Here is a 22,155-nt window from a genome sequence, read left to right as displayed (position 1 = left end):
CGCCCTTCGGAGTAACACACCAGCTTCGCAGGCACGTGGCGCGGCGGCAGCTAGCTATATCACACCGAACAACTTGTTACACACAATCTTTGCACATTTGATTGCAGGAGTTGTTTGTGATGATGCCCCAACTGTGCTTGGTGGCAACGAGTTCCAGTCTACGATAGTTCTGGGGAGTGTCACTGACGAAAAGTAGTGGATGCTACCTGAAACGTCTGACCATTTCCAAAATCATATCTAGTTATAAACTTGAGTGACTGTTTTTTTTTCGTATCTTATTACCTGGATGTCTAACCTTCACTGGCATGAGGCAACTTATCCCAGAAATGTCATGTTTTCTTTTAATATCTATTTCATGTCAAATATCATTCTTTGCGTCCCTACTTTTCAGCTAGGTTTTGACTGTTTGCCAAGTGTTCTTGAATTAGTCCCGTAAAACTCATTCCCTTTAGGGCCTGAGCTGACTGCCTTGACTTTTGAAGCTGCTGGTATAATTTTGAAACACTGCCAACGCAAATTGAAAAATGCAAGTTTCCCATTCCTTTCTGTCATGAAGTTTTACTTGATTTTCACCTCAAGGACCACTGTGCATCTGTGTTTGGTTAGTCTGTTTATCCTGCATCCAAATGTGCAAATTACTTATTAATTGAGTAAGGGAATCCATGGAAAGTTGCCAATCTGTCAAGTTGTCCTATGAATCATTTTCATGGTGCTAACTTCAACCTGCAAACTGCCATAAGCCAAGTACATTGTATATTGATCAGGAATGGCTCTTTGTTACGGTACTAATACTTTGTCTAGTACAACTTTTGTAAATCATAACTGGTATATCTTAGGGACACGCAGGTACAGCATAAAGAACCAAAGTTATCACTAACGTACAAATGTAAAACTGCAGATAGCACTTTAATTTGAAAAAGCTGAATTTATGTTTACTGAAGGAAAACATATTGTTTTTGCTCTGTTTCCTCTTCTTCTTCTTTTTGTTCTCCAACCAATAAGGTCAATGACCTGAACCAGATGTCTGTCCCCATGGTAACTAGTGTTGGGTTAGCTACTTACATCATGTTGCAATTTTATAGCAGGAGGCTAAGCAGGATGGATTTAGCCTCCTGCCTGACCACATATAGAATGTCTTTGAGTAAGAATTAACAGAGCAGATCATATGCGAAGGTAAACCTTTCTAGTTTCTTGAAGTTTTCAAAAGTAGTGCTATTCTAACTGTGTCTACACTTGAAGAGAGGTCAAAGAACCCAGAGAGACTGGCACCACTTGTTTCCCTGCCAAGTTGTGAAGTACATCAGTGAGAGACAAGGGTCACATTCCCCTGGCATGGCATGTGGAAACATGTGTAAGCTGTTCCTCTGTCTCCTGACAGGTAAGGTAGGAGGTCAGGGCCACAGCTAAGTTTGTTCTGCTGGTAGGAACAGACTAGATCTGGGGCAAGACTGGAGACATTTGCCCGTCTGGTGGATCCTTCAACCCATAAGCTCTTGAAGGCATCCTATTCAATTTCAGGGCAGCAAAACTGGATATACAAATGTACATGAATCTTGAACAAGACAATCTGTATGATATTGACACATACTATCCCACATTAGCACATTTGAATCAGTATTTGGTACTTAACATTTTGTAGGTATTTAAAACTGCAGAAACAAGCCCCAAGATTAGTCCTTTATTCTTCTAGGTGGTACCCTCAAATCAATCCAGGTCTTTCCAGTTATCGTTTTTCGTCAGAATTTTAGGCATTTTTGCTCCATGAATGTCCATATACATTGTGACAGTGTTGTTTCAACTCAGTATGTAGATAAATGACTAGAACATTGGATTTGAAAAATTGGGTTTCCAAGCCCTAAAAACTACATTGGATGCCTTTAACATATTGAAATGTCCTTGCCTTGGCTCAGTATAGTCTACTGTAATCCTCAAAGTGTCATATAAATTTGCATGACATGATCAGATGCCCTTGTTTTAGAAGGGCAAATTCAATAAAAATATGATTTTGAGGGTCAAGCAGGTTCAATTTGCATTGTTTCTATGCAACATTGATACAGAATAGAACAATATTCCTGGCTGCCCAGTAAGATTCTATTCAACTGGTGTATGTATTATATCTTGGTGAAAAGTTTATACTATTATCTGGCATCTCTGTGCCTGAATGAGTAAAACTGGAAGGAATCCAGTACAGGTAGCACAATATCTACAGTCAGATCAGGAAAGAATATTGAGAACATCTGCAGGCTGCAGACAGATAAAACCTCATTCAGACAGGAAGAGGGTCGATGACCAGGTGCTTCTGCCAAGGTGCAACATTCACTGCTATCAGGAGGGTTTACAATGCATCTATCACTGTGAATCAAGTGGGGTGAATGCACAAGTGGGGTGTGTGAAAGAAATGGATAGATCTGTTTTCTGCTTAAAATATATAAGTATTACATCACAGTATCATGATTTTAGCATTACTGTATTCTGAGACACTGATATGATGCCAAGAAACTGGAGAATAATATTTGAATTTTTGATCCTTTTTGTCATAATGAAGTATACCAACAAAGATGAACTTTCAAGTTAATATTTGAATCTTTTTAGTTCTAAGACAATACTGAGGAAGGCACAAACATTAACCATGTGCATGTGAAATGTTACTAACATAGAACTGATATAAAGACATATAAACTCAATTCAAGCATAACCTATACCGGCATGCATACTGTTACCCTCACTCTACAAAATGTACATGTATGTCTGGATGATACTATTGCTGATGACAGCAACTTGTCAAGTGCAGTCAATAACATGTTCCAGTGATGCTTCACAGTCCTGCAGTCGGAAATGAAATTTTAGCAGTAAAATCTTGACTGGCAGTGCCCCAAAGCGATAAGATTTATAACAGGAGACTGTGTGGCTTCAAACTAAACCAGACTGGGCACCATGCCATGTCCAGGTATCTCTTTTCTCCTTCTGAACTAATTCTTGCCTAAGGCTTGCTTCCTATCAAAGGTGATTGTTGATAACAGGAACATGGAACAAATTAGAAACACACACCAGTCTCCCACAGAAAACTCCCACACAAACTAATATCAGAGTGAACACTACAAATGGCAGGGATCCACAAACTTGGGAGGGCCTATATGGGGGTACTGACAATGCTCCATGCTAAATTCTGCCACAAACTCAGGAGGGCCTGCATGGGGGTACTGACAACGCTAAATTTTGAGGACCATGTATTACGCTGAATTCAGGAAGCCTTCCCATTACGTTTTACGATAAATTCCGGATAGCTAAAACGCATTACGTTGAATCAAAACGGCAAATTACACTCTACGCAATATGCGCCAACATACGTTGAATTATAGTGGTCCGCCTACGCTCTACATTGAATTGAAACGGCCGATTACGCTCTACATTGAATTAAAATGGCCAATTACGCTCTACGTTGAATTAGAGTGGTCCGCCTACGCTCTACATTGAATTAAAACGGCCGATTACGCTCTATGTTGAATTAGAGCGGTCTGTTTACGCTCTACATAGAATTAAAACGGCTGATTACGCTCTACGGAAAAGGGCAAGCGGCCCCCACTCAGGTGGGGCTGGCCATGGATAGACAGGGGTAGTCACACCATGGCACCACCCTTTGGCGATCTGCCATGTCAGTTGGCGTCTATTCCTCCCTATAGTATTATACAACCCTGCTGCTGACATTCACAGTCAGTTATCAGTGACAAGCAGACCTCACTGGTGAATGAACCTCCCATCCAAAACTACTTTTCAGTCAAAACTCTTCTTCTTCTTTCGTACTGTTATGCCCAATAACAATTGGATTATTGGCAGTTGTGTATAATATTTGTTAGTTAGAAATACAAGTGACCAGTATAAATAAAGGGAAATAAAGGTAAAGGCACTGAGGAACATACATATAGGTAGCTGATTATGTGTATGCAAAAGACAAGACGTACAAGTGAATTCAGTGTGTTAGTAATAGTTATATTTACACTTCATACAACTTTGTAGGTAACAAAACTAGTAGAAGATGCTTTTTTATTTAAAAAAAAACCCATTCCACTCTGAGCAGAGCATATGGGTGGTGCCCATCTCCATTTCTGTAGCCCTAGCGCCACACAATTTTGCAAGGACTACAGCAGGGGGCTAGCCCACTGGTAGTGCTGTGTGTCTGACCTTCCCACACTCTTTCTCATAGATGCTGAGTGCTAAGCAGAGAAAGCAGTATTTTTAAAGTCTTTGGTATGACCCGGCCGGGGTTTGAACTCATGACCTCCCGGTTACAAAGTGAGCACTCTACCCGATTGAGCTATTGTACCAGTTATTTATTCTGTGTACTTTTTTTCCTAAAATGTTGCTCACCTTGACTGACTCTCTGCATGTCCATGAGTTCCACATACATGGGGTCGAAGAACCCCGTCCTCTCAGTCTCCTCATCACACACCACACCCTTCCACCTGCCGTCATGGTGCTCCTGGATTATCTGGGGATGGGGAAAGGTATAAAGTATAGGTATAGATTGTACAATACAGTTCCCTGTAACCACATACATATACGTAAATATTGTACGTTTGGGAATGCATCTACAGTACCGTTCGCGTTATAGTTAACCGGGTACCCCGTTACTAACGAGTTATTTTTTCGTCAGAAAATGGTTAGAAAATCGTCAGTATTTGGTTAGATTTTCGTCAGAAAATGGTTAGAAAATCGTCAGAAATTATTTCTAACGCGTTACCGTTTGCGTTAATGTGATAGGGTCGGATTTCATGTTTGTTTTGCGCGCCGACAAGACAATAGCAATTTGCCACCTCCTGGGGCGTCCGCTAATGTGTTGCGATGTTGCCCCTTGAAAAATAACAGCACCAGAGGCAAGTGGACATGTGATTCGTAAAATAACTTTGTGGTTTATCCATGTGTCGACTGTGTGAAGCGAATTGTGCTATCTTTTAATGCTATTCTATAGTTATTTCTAGCGGAAAATTACGTTGAGTAATACAATGTATGTCAACAAAGTGTAGCAGTGGACAGACGATGTCTTGTACATTTTGTACCAGCGGCGGCCTACCGCTCTCACAGGACGTCATGGGACGTGACGAAACAAGAAATATCTGCCGTAGAAGAAATATAAATCGGTAACTCATGCCTTAAATTCACGGCGGTTTTTGACACAAAAGAAAAATTATTATAATTTTTGTAAGGCGCGCGGCTTACTAGTACTAGCGGCTTTAATACTCACGGTAAAATGTACCGTCACTCCCGGCGCAAGGACTCGGTTCGCCAGCTGAGGACTTTCCACAACCATGATGATATCATAGTTAATAAAGGAATATATAATAGATCTATCATGTTGAAATGATAATTGTAATACATGGTTCTATTTAATAGCGGTAGTTTTGTTTCTTATTTTGAGGGGGGAAACTGTCAAAAATCGAGGGAACGCAAACTGAGATCGGCTCACTTCCGGGTGCATAACGCCAAAATTTCTCGACGATTATATAAAAATGACCACTCATTTGCCGCCTACGGTAGCGTGTACATGGTAGTGCGATCATATCGTGCCAAAGTCAGCGTCAAACGTCAGAAAATCCCCGTAAAAATATAGTTGCAAAACACATTTCCCGCGCACTCAGGGCCGGTCGCCCTGGCCGCTGCCGCCCTGTGTGCAGCATGCTCATTATAATATGCAAGTAGCTACGCTCTGATTGGTTCACCTTAGATGACCTGCGCTGTGATTGGCTAGAACGAAGCCCGTTGCATGCTGGGGCGCCCTTCCCCGCGCGAAATGATCTCGAGAGAGCCACATTTACGCTGGTTTCTACCTTATTTCTACGACTAATTAGCAACATCCTAGTGACGAAATGCGTACTCAAAAGAATTTTCGGGAAAAAAATATATGTGCATGTGGATTTGTGGTGCCTTTGGCGTAATTTTGTTGGTCACATACAACGTAATGTAACACGGAAGTGCATGGAGTCGGAGTGGCGGCACGGCTTTCCGTCCCACTCTACACAAAACTCCAAGGACATAACAAAACTCCCCAAAACTGGTCAATAATTAGCCATAAAAATGTTGGTGGGCACGTGTAAATATGCTGCCTTTTTTCGAGTGTTATAGGAATTTTCCACGATGTTTTTGCACATCCCTATAAACGTTACCTCACGCCCGCCTCCTATTATGTACGGCGGACCGGGGCATTTATAACTTCAGATCATCTAGGTTTGCTTATTCGGTGGTAAAATAAGTTAACAGAGAAAAACAGCAAAACAAAGTTGACAAACTATAGAAACGCTTGCCTGGGCAACAGTGACAAAAGAAAATGTCTATCTAATTGAATTGCGCCGGTGATCGTAAAACGTTTTAAACGTTACAATATAGTAAAATGCAGGCTAGATCAACGTTCCTTCCGCTGTTCCAGCGGTGTGTATCGGTAATTTCCCGCCCCGCATGAGGTAAATTAGTACTCCTCCCATTATTCTGTGATGTTACCGCGGCCTGCATATGAATGCAGAAGTCTAACGGAAAAGTAACGGAAAAGTAACGGAAAACTTACGCAAAAGTTACGGAAAACTTACGGAAAAGTAACGGAAAAGTAACGGAAAAAAAACGCGTTAGTAACGGCCGTTAGGGTAACTATAACGCGAACGGTACTGTATAGCAGCGACACCTGTGCTGCAGAGCAATGTGAACCAGTTAGAATTGCCCTGAGGAAGGTGACAGACGGTCACCGAAACGTCGGCTGTGAATAACTTGGTTGTGTAAAAAGAGTGTCTTTACTCAGTAACTTACCAACCTGATGAAACTATTCACAGATATAGGTATAGATGTAGGGGCATCATCACTAGATAGCTTTAAACAATGTTTGGAGTTAGATGTTCAATGGTTAGGTGTAACAAGTCGTTCGGTGTAAAGTAGCCAGCTGCTGCCGCACCACGTGCCTGCGAAGCTGGTGTGTAACTGTTACGCAAAGTAGCGGTTATATTGGCTACACAGGTAGATACAGGTACTCCACACTGCAACTCTGGTCAATTATGTACATGTATCTTTCACTGATTGATGAAAATACATTGATATTTTCTGTATCTTAACACAACTGGTTTCTCATAGCCCTCAAGACCTCTATCACATGGGAGGACAGAGCTAACTCATTGAAAGACAACAAATCATCAAGAAGATTGTTCTCAATCAGTTCTCATAAAAATCACACATTTTTCTATGCACTTTTAAAGTCAAAACATTGGAAAATTCATAGAGTTCTTGGAGTGACTAATAAGACTTCTACATGAATGTAAGGTTAGTAGACAACTACCAAATCTCTTACCGTGATGACATCGCCTGCTTTGAATGACAGACTGGTGGGGTCATAAGCATTGTAGTGTTCTCTGACAGCCCTGGCCATAGGGAAACCTGCTGCACCTGAGACATGGGAGGAACCAGTTAGCAGCAAGAAAACAAACCACAATCTTATTCCTAACACTCAGATTTACAAATACAGACCACCAGTACTTTCGAGTTAAGTTAAAGTCCTCCCTGTAACCGTTCATTGTCGTACATGGCCGTGCCTATCTCCATTTCTGTAGCCCTTGGGCCACACAGTTGTGTAATCACTAAGTGGTGTGTGTTTAAACTCCCATACTTTTTTCTCAAATTCTGAATGTTAAGCAGAGAAAGCAGTTCTAGTACATGTGTATGTACCATTTTTAAAGTCTTTGGTATGACTCAGCCAGGGATCGAACTCACAACCTACCAAATGCAGGCCAACTGGCCATTGCACTTTGCATCTACCCTCCTGGCCATTGCACTTTGTACTCTTGAGGGTGCTATTCATCTTCTCTTAGAGTCTAGCTCATCAACTGTAACTTTTTCTCAAGTAACAAACATTTTGTAAGAAACCGACGTACCCCTGAGCATCTGCTTGATGTCCTTACTGCCGCGGGAGGTGGTGAACTTGTTCACGATGTCCAGGGCTGTCTGGTTCCTGGAGTTCCGCCTGCTCACTTCAACTCCACACTGTGGAACAACAAGGGGGAAATTTCTTTTACTACAGGCCTCGAAATGAACTTTTCTTCCTATTGTCCCAGCACTGTCCCAAAAATAAATTCCAATTGTTTCAAAGTGAAGATGATGTCCCAACCAATTTTTTGGAAAGTATTGTATGACTGTCTTGAAGTCAACTTTATTTCTGACTCCCAGGCGCACTATAATTGCAGAGTAGACAGGAAATTTGGGGGGGGGGAGACTTTTCCAGAGCCAAAAGTGGGGACTTGTGCCTGATAGACAAAAGAAGGGCTGACATTCTGATGTTGATTACTGTTCTGTTATCCCAAAAATGTCCCAAAGTGTCTTTTTCGTTGTCCTGATCTAAAATTTGGTGCTCAGTGGCCATTGGAACACCGTTAATTTCGAGCCCTGTTACTAACTATGTTGATGGATGTTAGACATCCAGGTAAACAATATTCAAAGACAAATCAAACTTTACTTCTGGATAAATTACGGAAATTACTCCTGACGTTTCTTCATTGTGACTAAAAAAATTTTAGTGACACTAAAGAAAAGTAATGGATGTCATTTGTAACATTCAGAAGTAATATCTGTAATTTATCCAGTAGTAGAGTCTGGTTTGTCTTTGAATTCTATTTCATGGTAATATCTTTAAAACTTCTGCTAATGACAGTTATGCATTCATCAGCATTGTTTTCTTTGTTGGTGTGTTGGCTGGCTTATGTAAAATATCTCATTATATTTTTAGTTTATTTTATTTCGGTTTTATTTAATCAGGGTGGCCTATCTCAGTGTAAGACACTGCTTTACAGCTGGCCCTGGAAGACATACATACATGTAACAGTATCAAGTCACATAGGCTTAACAAAGCCATAATCTATACTTGGTCTGATCGCAAAGTTTAGTAAGTACTGTATGCAATGTGAAGAAGGACTGAAAAAACTGACCTCTATGAGTAACCTGACTGCGTCTGTCTTGCCGTACAGCGCTGCCTCGTGTAGGGCAGTTCCCGTTAGTGTCTCCCTGTTCACATCTATACCTGCCTGGATCAGTAACCTGCAACAAGAGATGGCACCATTAGGCCTAGGTGTTGTGTTTCCCGACCGACCCTAAAAAAACCTGCCAACCCTAGCCTTTTTTTGTGTGGATCCCTGCAAGAGACATAAATTTTTTCAGCTGATCGACCTTTTCTAGCGATATGATCCGACACCTGTGTGATGAAACGTTGTACAATCTGTTTTCCAACATTGACATTGGAAATATAAGTCCTCATGAAAGTTTTACTTTGTTAAATTGTATTGTCAAAGTCTAATAAAAAAAGAAAGAAAAAAAGAGATAATCCCTACCTACCGACCCTAATTTTTTCAGGACTGAAACAGGAAACACAACATTTTTTTTCCTCGGCCTTACAGTAGATTATTAAGACTTTATCACTTATTACAAGTTTGTTGGTCTCCTAGGTGTAATTGAGCTGGGGTGCAGCTGGCAAGAACCTTGTGAAATGTGCGGCTAGGTCAGTCTGTTGTAGTTAATGACTTGGGAATGACCTACATAGACTTCTACTAGAGTGGCCTGGACTGGGGATATAAAATGTAGATCACTGAAAACATACCGATAACCTCAGTCTAGGTAGGATGGTTCACATTATGTTTAGTTTTCTCACAATTCAACATACTGTAAGAGAAATTGGTGCCTTTATCAACTGTACGGTATTGCTCCTAAGTGCGAACATGTTAGAAATCAGTGCTTTTGTGAACTACTCCATACTGGTCATAAGTACATGTACATGTACATGTACAAAATTCACTGAAAGGTAACTTTCTACATATCTACATATGTACATACAATTTACACAAATTAACTTTTTTTCCTATTGCCCCACATTGTCCCGAAAATAAATTTCAATTGTGTTGAAGTGAGGATGAACTGTCCCAACCTGTTTTTTGGGAAGTATGTATGACAACAACTTAAAATCAACTTTATTTCAAGTCAGCTTGAAGTCAATTTTAATTTGGGGGGCTTTTTCGGAGCCAAAAGCCAGTAGTAACAACATAGGGCTGACATTCTGATGTTGATTATTTTTCTACTGTCCCCAAAAAAGTCCCAGACTTTCTAGTTGTCCTGGCCTAAATTTAAGTGGTCAGTGGCCATCGGGTCACCATTAATTTTGAGCCCGCCCTAGTATTCCACACCACAAGCACAGGTATTGCAGAGGGACACCTCTTATGAAGCAATAGATATAATCTACAGCTTACAGGCAAGTTTACATCACACTAGTTTTCAAAGTTTTGATTCTCGTTCTCACCTCATGATATCTACATGGCCATTCCTGGCTGCCAGGTGCAGGGGAGTGATGCCATTCTTGTCACACTTGTCTCTGGGCGTGGCTTCTAGTAGAACTGCACACATGTTACTGTGCAGTAACAACTCTACCACCTACAACAACAACCAAAAAGTTCATAGTTATAACTTCATAGTTATACTGGGTGCATGTGCACCCAAATTTGGAGCTATCCACCCAATTTTGTTCTGTGGGTGCACCAGTGAACCCAAATATTTTTGTAGGTATTTTTGTACACATATAATGTATAATAGTATACAGGATATTCTTGGCATCTAAGGGTCAGAAAAATAATAAAATCTTTGTTGTAGTACTTGTGTAAGATTTTGAAGTTAGCTCCCATTTCAGACTCAAGCTTAGAAGAGGAGCAGTAAGTTCGATAATTAGGTTCTGTTTTATATGTACCTAATTTTTAGGTTGGATGCACCAGTACACCTATTCCCAAAAATGAATTTCGAGCCCTGTATACTATCAAACATTAGAATAACAATGCCTGCCAAAACAAATCCACATGCATATCAACTCATTACATTTGTGAATGACTTTTTTAAAAGTCTTTCTTTTCTATACCAGTTGTTAGTCAAAATACCATTATGACATTCCAATTTAGCATATATTTTAGTAATTGATAATACATGTATGAGTTAAAGCAAGACAGCATGAGTTTATGAGTAACATCCTAATATTGTAAACCAACTAGGAAAGGCAGACATTTGCTTTGGAGCAAATACAGCATATTTCACTCCATCTCCAAAATTTCAGGTCAAGTTGAATCCACTTGGGTTAAGTTTGACCCAGTGAATGTGAACCCCCCTGTCACCTGTCGTCTACTTTGAGAACAGTGAGAAGAACTTAACAAGTACATGTACATGTACAAGTAAGTAAGAATGTGAACCCACCTGTCGTCTACCAAACTCACAAGCCAGATCGAGGGGAGTCTTGCTGGTGTTGTTCACTATACAGGGGTTGGAGCCATGCTGCAGCAAGGTTTCAGACTGGGGAGGGAGGAAAAAATACTTCTTAAAACCTGTGCATGCAATTCATTTGACATATATGTAGGAAATAAAGATCATTCAGAATGCACAGACATCAGAGAAATGTGTTGAGCTGCAGGAACTTGAGGAAGAAACTTTCTGAGGTTTTGCACTCTCTCCCTTGTGCTCTTTCTCTCCATCTTTCTCCCTCTCTCTCTTGTGCTTTCTCCTTTGTGCACTGTCTCTCTCTCTCTCTCTCTTGTGCTCTCTCCTTTGTGCCCCCCTCTCTCTTTTGTGCTTTCCTTTGTGCTCTCTCTCTCACTCTCTCTAAATCCAAACCAAGAAATCTAGTCCCTTTCCCCAACTGTAAGTACCGGTACCTTCAATTCTGAATGAATCATAAAACTCATAAAAGTCTTGCAATATATTTCTGCTAGATGATGTATATACAGTATTAACATACAATTTGGAAAGTATAAAGGTATTGATCATATAATGGTAATTGATGACAGAATGCTTCTAGCACCCAGACACACCACTGGAAACAAATGAGAAGCATATATCTGGATGTGTGACAGAAAACCGTCAGACCGTCAGAAAACACCAGACCTTAAAGAAATTGATCAATCATAGGATTTGAAGCTTTTATGTGAAAGGCAGAAGGCAATAATTCTGAGTTACAGGAAAGAAATGAAGGTATAAATCTAAAGTATGAAGGTTGAAAACTTATTTGAAGTTTTACGTCATACATGTTGCACAAAGTGTAGCTTATATGTTTTCTGTAAGCTACATGTACAAGTAATGGTGATAGCTGACCTAGGGAAGAAGGACAACTCATAAATTTGTTACTTCATATGCATGGAAGACATGGTACTATACTTGATAAAATTCACCAGTATAAACTATACTGTATATGTTTGTGGACTAGTGCTGTGTACCGGTTCTCTGGCACTAGTTCCGGACTTTAAAAAATGTTTATGTTCAAGCCCCCCCCCCCCAAAAAGTGAACGTCTGGAACTAGTTCTGCACTTACAAAAAAAATTGTGTCACATTCCCTTTTTTGTTCTAAACCACCTGAAATCTTTAATGGTCAAAAATTAGCGCTGCAAAATGAAGAAAACATTGCCATTGGGCATTGTCAAGTGTCAGCTTCTGTAAATTATGTTGCCACAGTTTTGCCCAGACGTGCCCTGCAAACAACATACTAGTATCTTGCATCTAAACCCTGGTAGTGCAGTGCTCGCTACAAAATTTTGTAAAAATGCCCCACTTTCCATTGGGAAATGTTAGCTGAGAAGTCCCTTCTGTATTTTGTATATGCCATGGCTTCAGGTCTGGACTTGCAAGTTACAAGTCCATATCTGAACCTAAACCTCTGGACTTGAATCCGGATCTGAACCAGAACGTGGGTTTAGGTACACAGCACTAATGTGATAGGATATTGTGCCAGTGCTCACCACATCGAAGTGCCCATACTGTGCAGCCAGGTGCAGTGGGATCTGTCCATCATGAGCGGCCAGGTTACCGCTGGACCCTGCCCTCAGCAGGAGGGTGACAGGCTCCAGCTTACCCTGCCAGGACGCATAGTGCAGCGGCCTCATGCCTGGAACAACAAGAACATGGAAGTTAACTTTGTTAGTTATATGATATGATATGAATCTTTATTGCATGTTCTTGCCCAAATGGGCTAAATGCACAAGAGGACATGCAGTATGCAAAACATGAGTACATGGGATGCTATATTCTAATGCTAATTGCTAGGAATTCATACATTATAACAATACTATATACTACATTGTACCTATCATCTACTGTTAGTTGCAATTTCTTCTCTCTTTTTGAAACATTTGGAAACATAATTACATAGTTTGTCTGCTATACATTCGGTCTTGCATGACATCAAGTGTTTAAACATGTCCTGCTTTGACATTTTCTTGCATATCTTGTCTAAATGTAAAATATCGTGTAGTTCTTGGGCATTCATCTTTATATAATGTACAGTCAAGTAGAAAGTGTATCTCATTTTCAACATAATATAGAGTTCCACTGTGCTCACTCTCTGGAAGTCAGAAGCATTATGATGTCAGGAGTGAATCAAAAGTGGCGGGAAGACGGAATCTCCCACCGTCACGGTTCAGAGAGTTCTGTGGATCTTCTGATGAAGATGAAAATGAAAATGTCTGCGAGTTCCTTTCATGTGTTGGAACCAAGCTTAAATTCCACAACTATGGATTCTACAAACACAGATGACCATTCATTCGAATGTGCTGTAAAAAGTCGTTGGGAGACTGAGAGTGGGGGAATAGCAGAACACTCAAAAACATCCATCTCTTGGTTATCTGAGAAAGTTCATCGCTTTTATCTAATGACCCACAATTTCCTTCTGTGACAATGTCAGTGACCCAGTGGTCACACAAAGTCACCCCACCCACCCCTTAATAACATGCCATTACCCCAAGACTACAAGTACAAGATACTATTACAAGACGAAGTCAATTTTATGACCTCTAATTTTCAAGAGAACTTCATTGAGCAGTGCCCTGGGGTGAGATTATAAGAGGTTTGCAATGAGTCCAGAAGGCCTTCTTCAGCATACTGTAATTCACTTTATAAAGTTTATGTTCACATTAGAAAAATTCAAGGTGTGAGAAAAATGGAGGTGTTTGCAGAAGTTTATGTTCACAGTGGCGGCAGGTTATTACACATTATTTTTCAATTCATATTTTTGCACCCATTTGGCGCACGCGAGTGAGTTTATAGAACCATATCAAGGAAAATGGAAGAGCTTGCGTCCTGAGATGGCGTGGATGTTATAGTAGCTCTTTTCATGAATAAACGTCTTTACATGTGTTCCCAGAATTTTAGTTCACTTAATGTTCACGGTAGCAAAAGTTCACGGTCTGAGAAAAATGGACATGTTTGCGGAAGCATACATTTGTAAGTTCCCGGTGGTGGCAGGTGCAGAAAAAGAAGGTCGACGATCAAGTTGTGGTAATGATATATATATATATAAGTAGTTCAGAAATGACCGCGAAAAACATGAATTTAAAAGTACCACAAAGGAATTGTGATCTTCATGTACAGTATGTAGAACATAAGCAACAAAGAGTTATATTAGATCTGTCGTGATAGAAGAATCACACATTTCAAATGTCAATTAAGAATGTCATTAATATTCTGTGTGCAAAAAGCTACAATTTTCCCAAAATGGTGTCTTTCACAAAGCAACAAAGGCCTTTCCTGCTTGGTCCAAAAACCACATGGCCGAAGGCTACCTCAAAACTAATTCCCCAGGGAATGCATTCGTACAATTTTTTAAATTCTTTCAAAGCGACCATAGTTACACAAATGGCTCCGCCCCTAAGGCATCGCCAAAAAAAGTATTTTGAGCCCTGACACCAGAAGGCCAGTCTTCAGCTCATGTTCTTCCACCAGGTGGCGGAAACTCCTGCCCTGGGCTCCATAGTCTACAAACTTTCCCACAAGGCCCTGGAGGCCTGTCAAGTCACTTTCCCACAGTCCAAGATGTCTTGAGTCTGCAGGCCTACTCACAAGACACAAACTAAGAAGTGACTTAATATACATCTGCTCTTAAAATTTTATGGATATTACCTTCAAGTAAGTATTACATGTATACGGTCTCTCTCTCTTTCTTTCATAACATTATTATTGTTTGAAGTGTCAAAATGTACTAGAAACCTCAATGAATTCATACTATTAGGTTTTCAACGGTTTGAGGCTTGGATCTACATTGTACATGACCATGTAATGGGGGCCCACATGCCCTTTTCTGTAGAGCGTAATCGGCCATTTTAATTCTACGTAGAGTGTAGACAGACCGCTCTAATTCAACGTAGAGTGTAGTTGGCGCATTTTGCGTAGAGCGTAATTTGCCATTTTGATTCTACCTGGAATTTATCCTACAACGTAATGGGGAGGCTTCCTGCATTTAGTGTAATACACATATAGCCAGCTCTCAAAATTTAGGGTAGAGCGTTGTCGGGACCCCCCATGCAGGCCCTCTGTAGGTACATGTAGGTACAAACTCCATTATGTATAATTTTCAGGAAATTCGGGAATTAAAAAAAAATGTAGGGGTTCTGATGTACACAACATACAAACAGACTCTTTGACCATCATCTCCTAACTTTCGTCCATCACTCTGTGTGGGCCTGTATTTAAAACCTGATGTCCACCTCAGGTGACAAGACCAACAAACAGGCTGTAGAAAGACTGACAGTTTGCTGACAGATGCCACTGGCTTGTTGACAGGACACTTGAGATAACAAACACATCAGGTCAGAGGTGTCAACTTGCCTGCTAATTGGTTTAATTTCTGTGGGTTAATTTGATCAAGTCAATCAATGAAATTGGGGTTCCATTACACTGATTCAATACAAAACTGTCAAATACTAAATACTGTAATTCACTAATGTTTACCGCATCAAAAGTTCACAGTCTGAGAAAAATGGACAGGTTCACAGACCTATATATTCACGGTGGCGACAGGTGCAGGAAAAAGAAAGTCCAGGAATTATTTGTTAACTGTAATGTACCAGAAGGAACAGAAGAGACAGTGAAAACAGTGAACATAACAGTATGGTGAAAAATTCAGGAATAATATTACAGTAGTGCTCTTGCTAGTCATTCTAGTATTGTCGCAACTTTACCACAGTGGTACAGAAGGGCTCTAAATTAACGGTGTCCCGATGGACAGTGACCACTAAAATTTAAGCTGGGACAACTAAAAAGACAATTTGGGACTTTTTTTGGACAACAGAAAATATTTAAATAATCAACTTCAGAATATCAGCCCCTCTTTTATTTGGCTCCGGAAAAAGCTCCCCTAAATTTCCAGTTTACTCTTCAATTATAGCACACCTGGAAGTCAGAACAAAGCAAAATAAAGCTGACTTCAAGTTCACTTCCTGAAAAACAGGTTGGGACAGTTCATCCTCACTTCCGGACGACTGAAATTTATTTTTGGGACAGTACTAGGAAAATAGGAAAAACATTTCGAGGCCTGGGTACGGTGCCTTTGCCTCTTCTGTATGTTTGTCTGTTTTGTCACTGTTTAAGTTACACTGTCAGCATATGGGGATGGGAACGGATGTACAATAATAAACTCTGTATTATGCATTGTGTACATGTCAACAGTCTGGCAAGTACATTGGAGTTCCTACAGGAAGCTGTCTTCCTCCACACTACCTGCTTTGATAACATTCTCATACCACCCTACAGGTAGAGTCTTTGGCAACACGTTTCTTTAACCTTCACCATGCTGCTTAACCTTGTAACTATACTGTAGTATAGTACTATAGTACAGAGTTAAAAGACATTTTCTGAGGTTACGCACTGGGCTACCTAAAAAGGCTGGTTGCCCATCATTACTTCAGGTCAACAAGGCAAGCCATAAGCCAGGCTACCCGTAAAGGTATTGTTCAGACACCTTTTACCAGTACTCCAGAAAGAATCATATGATTGATATTTTGTTCACCTTAAAATCAGACACAGTGATATTGATAACATTAGATAATTTTAAATATGTTAACTTAATACTATGCATATGATATACGTACCCTTATTATCCTTGATGTCTACCATTGCCTGCGCTTCAAGCAGTTGTCTCAGGATTTCAGAGTTACCATTGAGAGCCACATGGTGCAGAGCTGAAAACCTACACAGGCAGAAAAAACACAACAAAACATGTACATTGTATAGTTCAATAGATGAACATGACAATTATAGTCTTCTACTATGTGGTAATGGCCACAGCAAGTAATTTTTATGGATGACATCAGCGCGCGCATTAATTTTCGTCTGATTTTGGAAGAAAGAAAATTTTGTTGCCGCCCGAAATGAGCAAAGATGTCTGTTGCCATGCTGGAACGTGGATGGCAGATTCTGTCCATTTTGTCCAAACAAGATTGAAAATGAGCACCATTTTATAATGGATTGTACACTATACAATGATAAGCGCCTATTGCTGTTCACCTTTCTTTCCGCTTGTTCAATTGATTTCAATACGTTAGATGCTATAGATAAATTCAACTACATTCTCAGGGGAGATAACCAATACAGTGTTCAAATAGGAAAATACATTAAAGAATGTTTCGATCTTAGAGACCACATGTTAGAGAATAGTTAACCTTTATTGTTACATCATACATATACTCTGTACGTAAGATGACGTTATCCACACATGTATTTAGCTTTGTTAGATCTTTAGTTAAGTTGTAGAAGACCATACAAAAGTCTCTGTACTTTTTGTTGTGTCAATAAAGAATCATCATTATGAAGAGAGGAGACAAGAAAAGGCTCTGATTTATTGTTTTGTCTTTTACCTTGATGTATTTAGTTCCTTTTATACGTTATGTTCCCACTGAATCAAAACCATTTGTACAATAATTCAAAACTTTTGGACATTGTAATAGTTGGTAATAAACTTAACACAATAGGTAGCATTTCTTGTTTAACAAGGTTTATGAATATGATGTCAAAATTTGCAGATGTAGGAATCTTGTTTTTTTTGGCCCGCCTTGTTTTTTTTCTCACCCTTTCGCATTAGATTTTGAGTCTGCGGAGGATGCATTCCATAAAATTCACTTGTTGTGGCCTAAATATGACAATTGCAGTCTTCAACTATGTGATAAATTTTGTATCAATGGCATCTCTACTATTTCTGTCATTGTGGTCACATGTGTATACATTTCTTTGCACCAATGGCCTTGGTTGCTGTGGCCAACAGTAAGTTATTTGCACATCATCAGTGATCCGTGAGACTTCAGGGATTAACATTGACTCCCCAGTAGGGCTGGGCAGCTTGAACTTGCCCTTGAAGCACCATGTGAGTCAAGGTTTGTACAACTATGTCCTGTCTCCCAGGGAGTAGCCTTTAATCTTTAAGTAAATCACCAGATATACTATGTAACAGTAGGGTGGCTTAACGTGTTGTGTTCTTTGCAAAATGCATAAAAAATGTTCTTCCATCAAATTCAAGGCTTGAAAGCTTAAGCGATATTATGCAAGATTTTCACTATTTGGGTAGATGGAGAGGTTGATGTATTAGGTGTTCACATTCCTGTTGATATGAATTCAATTGTTGAAGCAAATATAGAACCAAGGCTGGATAGGATAGACCGAATATTGCGTCCATGGAAAGGTAAAGCATTATCCCTGTATGGCAAAATAACGGTAGTTATTCTTTAGTAGTCCCACAATTTACCAACTTACTCCAGACTTTACCGTCTCCTAATGATTCGTTTTTTAAAAGATATGAATATGAAAGATTTTCTCTTTCATTTGGGAGGATGGTCCAGAAAAAGTGGCCAGGAAAGTACTTTATAATTCAAAAAATTAAAATTGATTAATTTACATGTATTTGATCAGACTTTGAAAGCTTCGTGGATTCCGAAATCATATGTCAACCCTGTATGGTTCTCATCTAAGTTGATAGATTATAACCCACGCAATAATTCATTCATTCATTCATTCATTCATTCATTCATTCATTCATTCATTCATTCATTCATTCATTCATTCATTCATTCATTCATTCATTCATTCATTCATTCATTCATTCATTCATTCATTCATTCATTCATTCCCTTTCTAACCAAATAACCAGGGCTCAGGAATCTACATTTAATTCTACATGTGCCGGTCAGCTGTACCTTGTCAATGGGAGATTTTCTGCACCAACAGACATGAAAGGGCTGGGATAAAGGGGGAGGGCAGGCACACTCACTCATGGTCCCATTCCTCTCCCTGGGGTACCCCCTCCCATCTGTTCTATTGGTGGGGCACTCTCACTTTTGTCTGGTAGTTTAACCTGTTCTATGGGAGGGCAGGAATGTCGGCTTCCACTAACTCTGACACTTGTCTTCCTCTTCAATATATGACAGCTGCTCATACTCCAATTCCTTCAAATTTTGCAAATTCTGCAAAAGCTGCTGCAGTATTTTGAGAATTACATTCTACTATGTGTTTCAAGAGGATGACTGTAGGCCTTGGCCTAAGGAGATTCGAGGCCCCCTGGCAGCTTTATTTTAAACTGCAGGTTAGAATTTAGATGCTACAGCCATGAAACAAAAACATTTTTATTAGGCAACACCAATTTAATTTGTTGGTTCTCAGATTCGCCTCTTCATTTTTTGATTTGCAACTAAAAAAAATTCTGAATCAAATGCTCATATTTTGCCCCCCAACAGTTGAGGAAAGTTATTTTCTTCCTAGTTGTTACAATTTTTGTTACAATTTTTCCATCTATCAATGCAGTGGTATGATTGAAAGTTCAAAATTCATTGTTTATAGGCATCGAAACAGGTGAGACACATTACGGTACCGATTGTGAGAAGAGAAGAGAAAATCCCTTTATCCCATTTTCCTTATGTTTTCCTACCCAACCTCAGGATGCATTCCTTTTCCCTCTAGAATAACAGCTGCCTACAGTTTCAGTTATCCACTTGGCATGTCAATACACAGGATACTTCACTTCAAGTGGTCAAAGGTGTTTCACTTCTGCCTCCCTGACTTCCACCCCATGACAGGGGAGGGCCCAGACTGTCTGCTTTCTGGTCTAGTGGAGAGAATCAATTCTGTTGCTGACACAAAGACTGTCTATCTGTGGTTTCCCCTGTCAACTAAAGGGACACAGTTCCAGGCAAAGGAAACTGCTCCACAACTTTAGGCCTAGGAAAAAATGTTGTGTTTCCTGTTTCCTGACTGGCCCTAGAAAAAACTGCCGACCCTAGCTTTTTTTTTGTGTGGGCCCCTGCAAGAAACATAAATTTTTCGACCTTAACTACAATGTATCAGTATGATCTGACACCTGAGTGATGAAATTCAGTACAATTTTGATGTTGAATATATAAGTGTACTCATGCAAATTTTACTTGTATAAAACTATATTATATAAGTTCGAAGACTTGGAAGGAGAAGGAAAGAAAGAAAATTCCTACCTATCAACCCTAATTGTTTGAGGACTGAAACAGGAAACACAACATTTTTTCCTCAATCAAAACCAGGATAGTGAGTGTGAGTGAATTTGCGACCAACTTTATCTAGAAAGCTGTACACTGAGAAAGATGGTCGTGAAAATATAAAAATTTATGATCAATTCTTGTTTTTTTACCAAATATTGTGTTATCCACTCCATGCAGTCCAACAAATACATTTCATGAGCTGTCCCTAAATGATACTCAGTCAAGATTTACTTCAAAACTGCCCTTGAAAAGAGGCCAAATAAATGATAAATTACGCGACTTATGCAGCTCCAATTTTGATCCTCAATATGAAATCTACCTGCAATCTCTTGCTAGTTGCATTAGCAAGCAAGTAAATTAACGACCATATTGTCTACTACTCCTGTAATTCAGCCTTTGTGGCAGGGAAACAATGCAAAATGTACTGCACTACCCCAGTGGTCGCATATAAAACAGGCTAAGGCCATACCAATTTAATTTGTTGTTTCTCAGATTTACTTCAGAAAAAATATGAAGCGACAGGGCGAAGTTTAAAAAAAAAAAAGGCCAAGGCACCCCATGATAGCCGGAAATGTTACAATATGAGCCATGAAGTGAACATACTAGGCTCATTATAATCAAAACAATAGATTTTGAACTTTTAATGAAACAAAATTGCATTGTTACACTGAACAACTTTAACGCCTAGGAAGAAAAGGACTTTCTTCAACTGTTAGGGCCAAAATATGTCTTTCATTGAGCATTTTGCAGTTTTATTTATGACAAAAAAAAATTTTTTTTTTTGGCAAATCAGAAAAAAAATGGACAGGGCGAATCCGAGAAACAACAAATTAAATTGGTGTGGCCTAAAACACAGGACAAATGTTCCAGAAAGGTCCATGGGCTCTGTGTGAATGGTAGGGGGTGGCAGAGAGTGTGAAATCTAATTTGTGAAGTGTTGTTCTGGCTGGGGTTGGCAATTATCAGTTGGCTGATGCAAGAAGATTCGAAACACCTGCTACTTCATGGTACAAAGTGTAGTAGGATCTTTTGCTTTCAGAGTTTGGCAGTTAGTTGGTGTACAGTCGAACCTGTCCAAGCTGGCCACCCAGGGGACCAAAGAAAAGTGGACAGTTCATCTCCTTGAAGAGGGTCACCTCACAACATGACTGAGACATAAATGGTTTCCAAGTCGAGATGTTTAATGTCAAATGCTGTAAATGCATGTGGGGAGGGTGGAACATTTACGTCAAACAAAACCGTCATCCAGCAGTCGAGGCAAACTGGCTGGTTTCTCCATTATTTCTCATTAATAATCATCAATAATCAACATGATCAAAAATGATGTGGTCACCATGGGCAGGTGTCAGGCCTTGAGCAGACCCAACTCAGGGGTGGTTGCGTTGGCCAGGTGGTCATCTTGGACAGGTTGCTTAATGCTTGTGTCAATGAGGAAAATTTTTGGAACCGAGAAAAAACGGTCACCATGGCCAGGTGGCCAGCTTGAAGAGGTGGTCACCTTGGCAGGTTTGACTGTATTTGGAGTATAATGAAAACCTTGCAGACACGAGACTTTAAATTTTCTTACCCATCTTGGTCTTGGAAGTTCAGATTTATCCTCTTGGACGATCCTAGTAGTTCTGAAAAATAGTGAGAAAATTACATCAGCTGAGTATGCTAATTGCCTGATGTACATTCATGTTTACCTTGAATATACAGCACGTCTGCAGAATGTACTGCGCCTGCGCGAAACCCCCATTTTTCACGTTTTTCGTTGGATTTTTGGTCAATGTTATATTAGAATTTTACCTGTTGCAGACGATATTATTATCGACATAACATTTGGAAACTATAGTTGGAGTGTTTACCTTATATG

General features: G+C 39.8%; 1 protein-coding gene across 6 annotated transcripts in view; it reads right to left on the bottom strand.

Annotated features, from left to right (window-relative positions):
* LOC109472606 (caskin-1-like) overlaps positions 1 to 16,988 on the bottom strand; it is a 90,436-nt gene extending 73,448 nt beyond the window's left edge. For all 6 annotated transcript variants that reach the window (XM_019772402.1, XM_019772404.1, XM_019772403.1 and 3 more), the window contains exons 1-8: positions 16,896 to 16,988; positions 12,774 to 12,919; positions 11,242 to 11,337; positions 10,307 to 10,437; positions 8,949 to 9,057; positions 7,902 to 8,010; positions 7,322 to 7,416; positions 4,366 to 4,486 (exon numbers count right to left, since the gene is read on the bottom strand). In XM_019772402.1, the coding sequence (XP_019627961.1) occupies positions 4,366 to 4,486; positions 7,322 to 7,416; positions 7,902 to 8,010; positions 8,949 to 9,057; positions 10,307 to 10,437; positions 11,242 to 11,337; positions 12,774 to 12,919; positions 16,896 to 16,920 (832 nt within the window). In that variant the 5' untranslated portion in view covers positions 16,921 to 16,988. The remainder of the gene's footprint in view (positions 1 to 4,365; positions 4,487 to 7,321; positions 7,417 to 7,901; positions 8,011 to 8,948; positions 9,058 to 10,306; positions 10,438 to 11,241; positions 11,338 to 12,773; positions 12,920 to 16,895) is intronic.
* Between the last annotated feature and the right edge of the window lie 5,167 nt (positions 16,989 to 22,155).

Source organism: Branchiostoma belcheri, unplaced genomic scaffold (assembly GCF_001625305.1).
Source record: "Branchiostoma belcheri isolate BF01 breed outbred unplaced genomic scaffold, Haploidv18h27 scaffold28, whole genome shotgun sequence".
Lineage (NCBI taxonomy): Eukaryota > Metazoa > Chordata > Leptocardii > Amphioxiformes > Branchiostomatidae > Branchiostoma > Branchiostoma belcheri.
The sequence above is the reverse complement of the archived record's forward strand: the minus strand, read 5'-3'. Positions and strand labels throughout refer to the sequence as shown.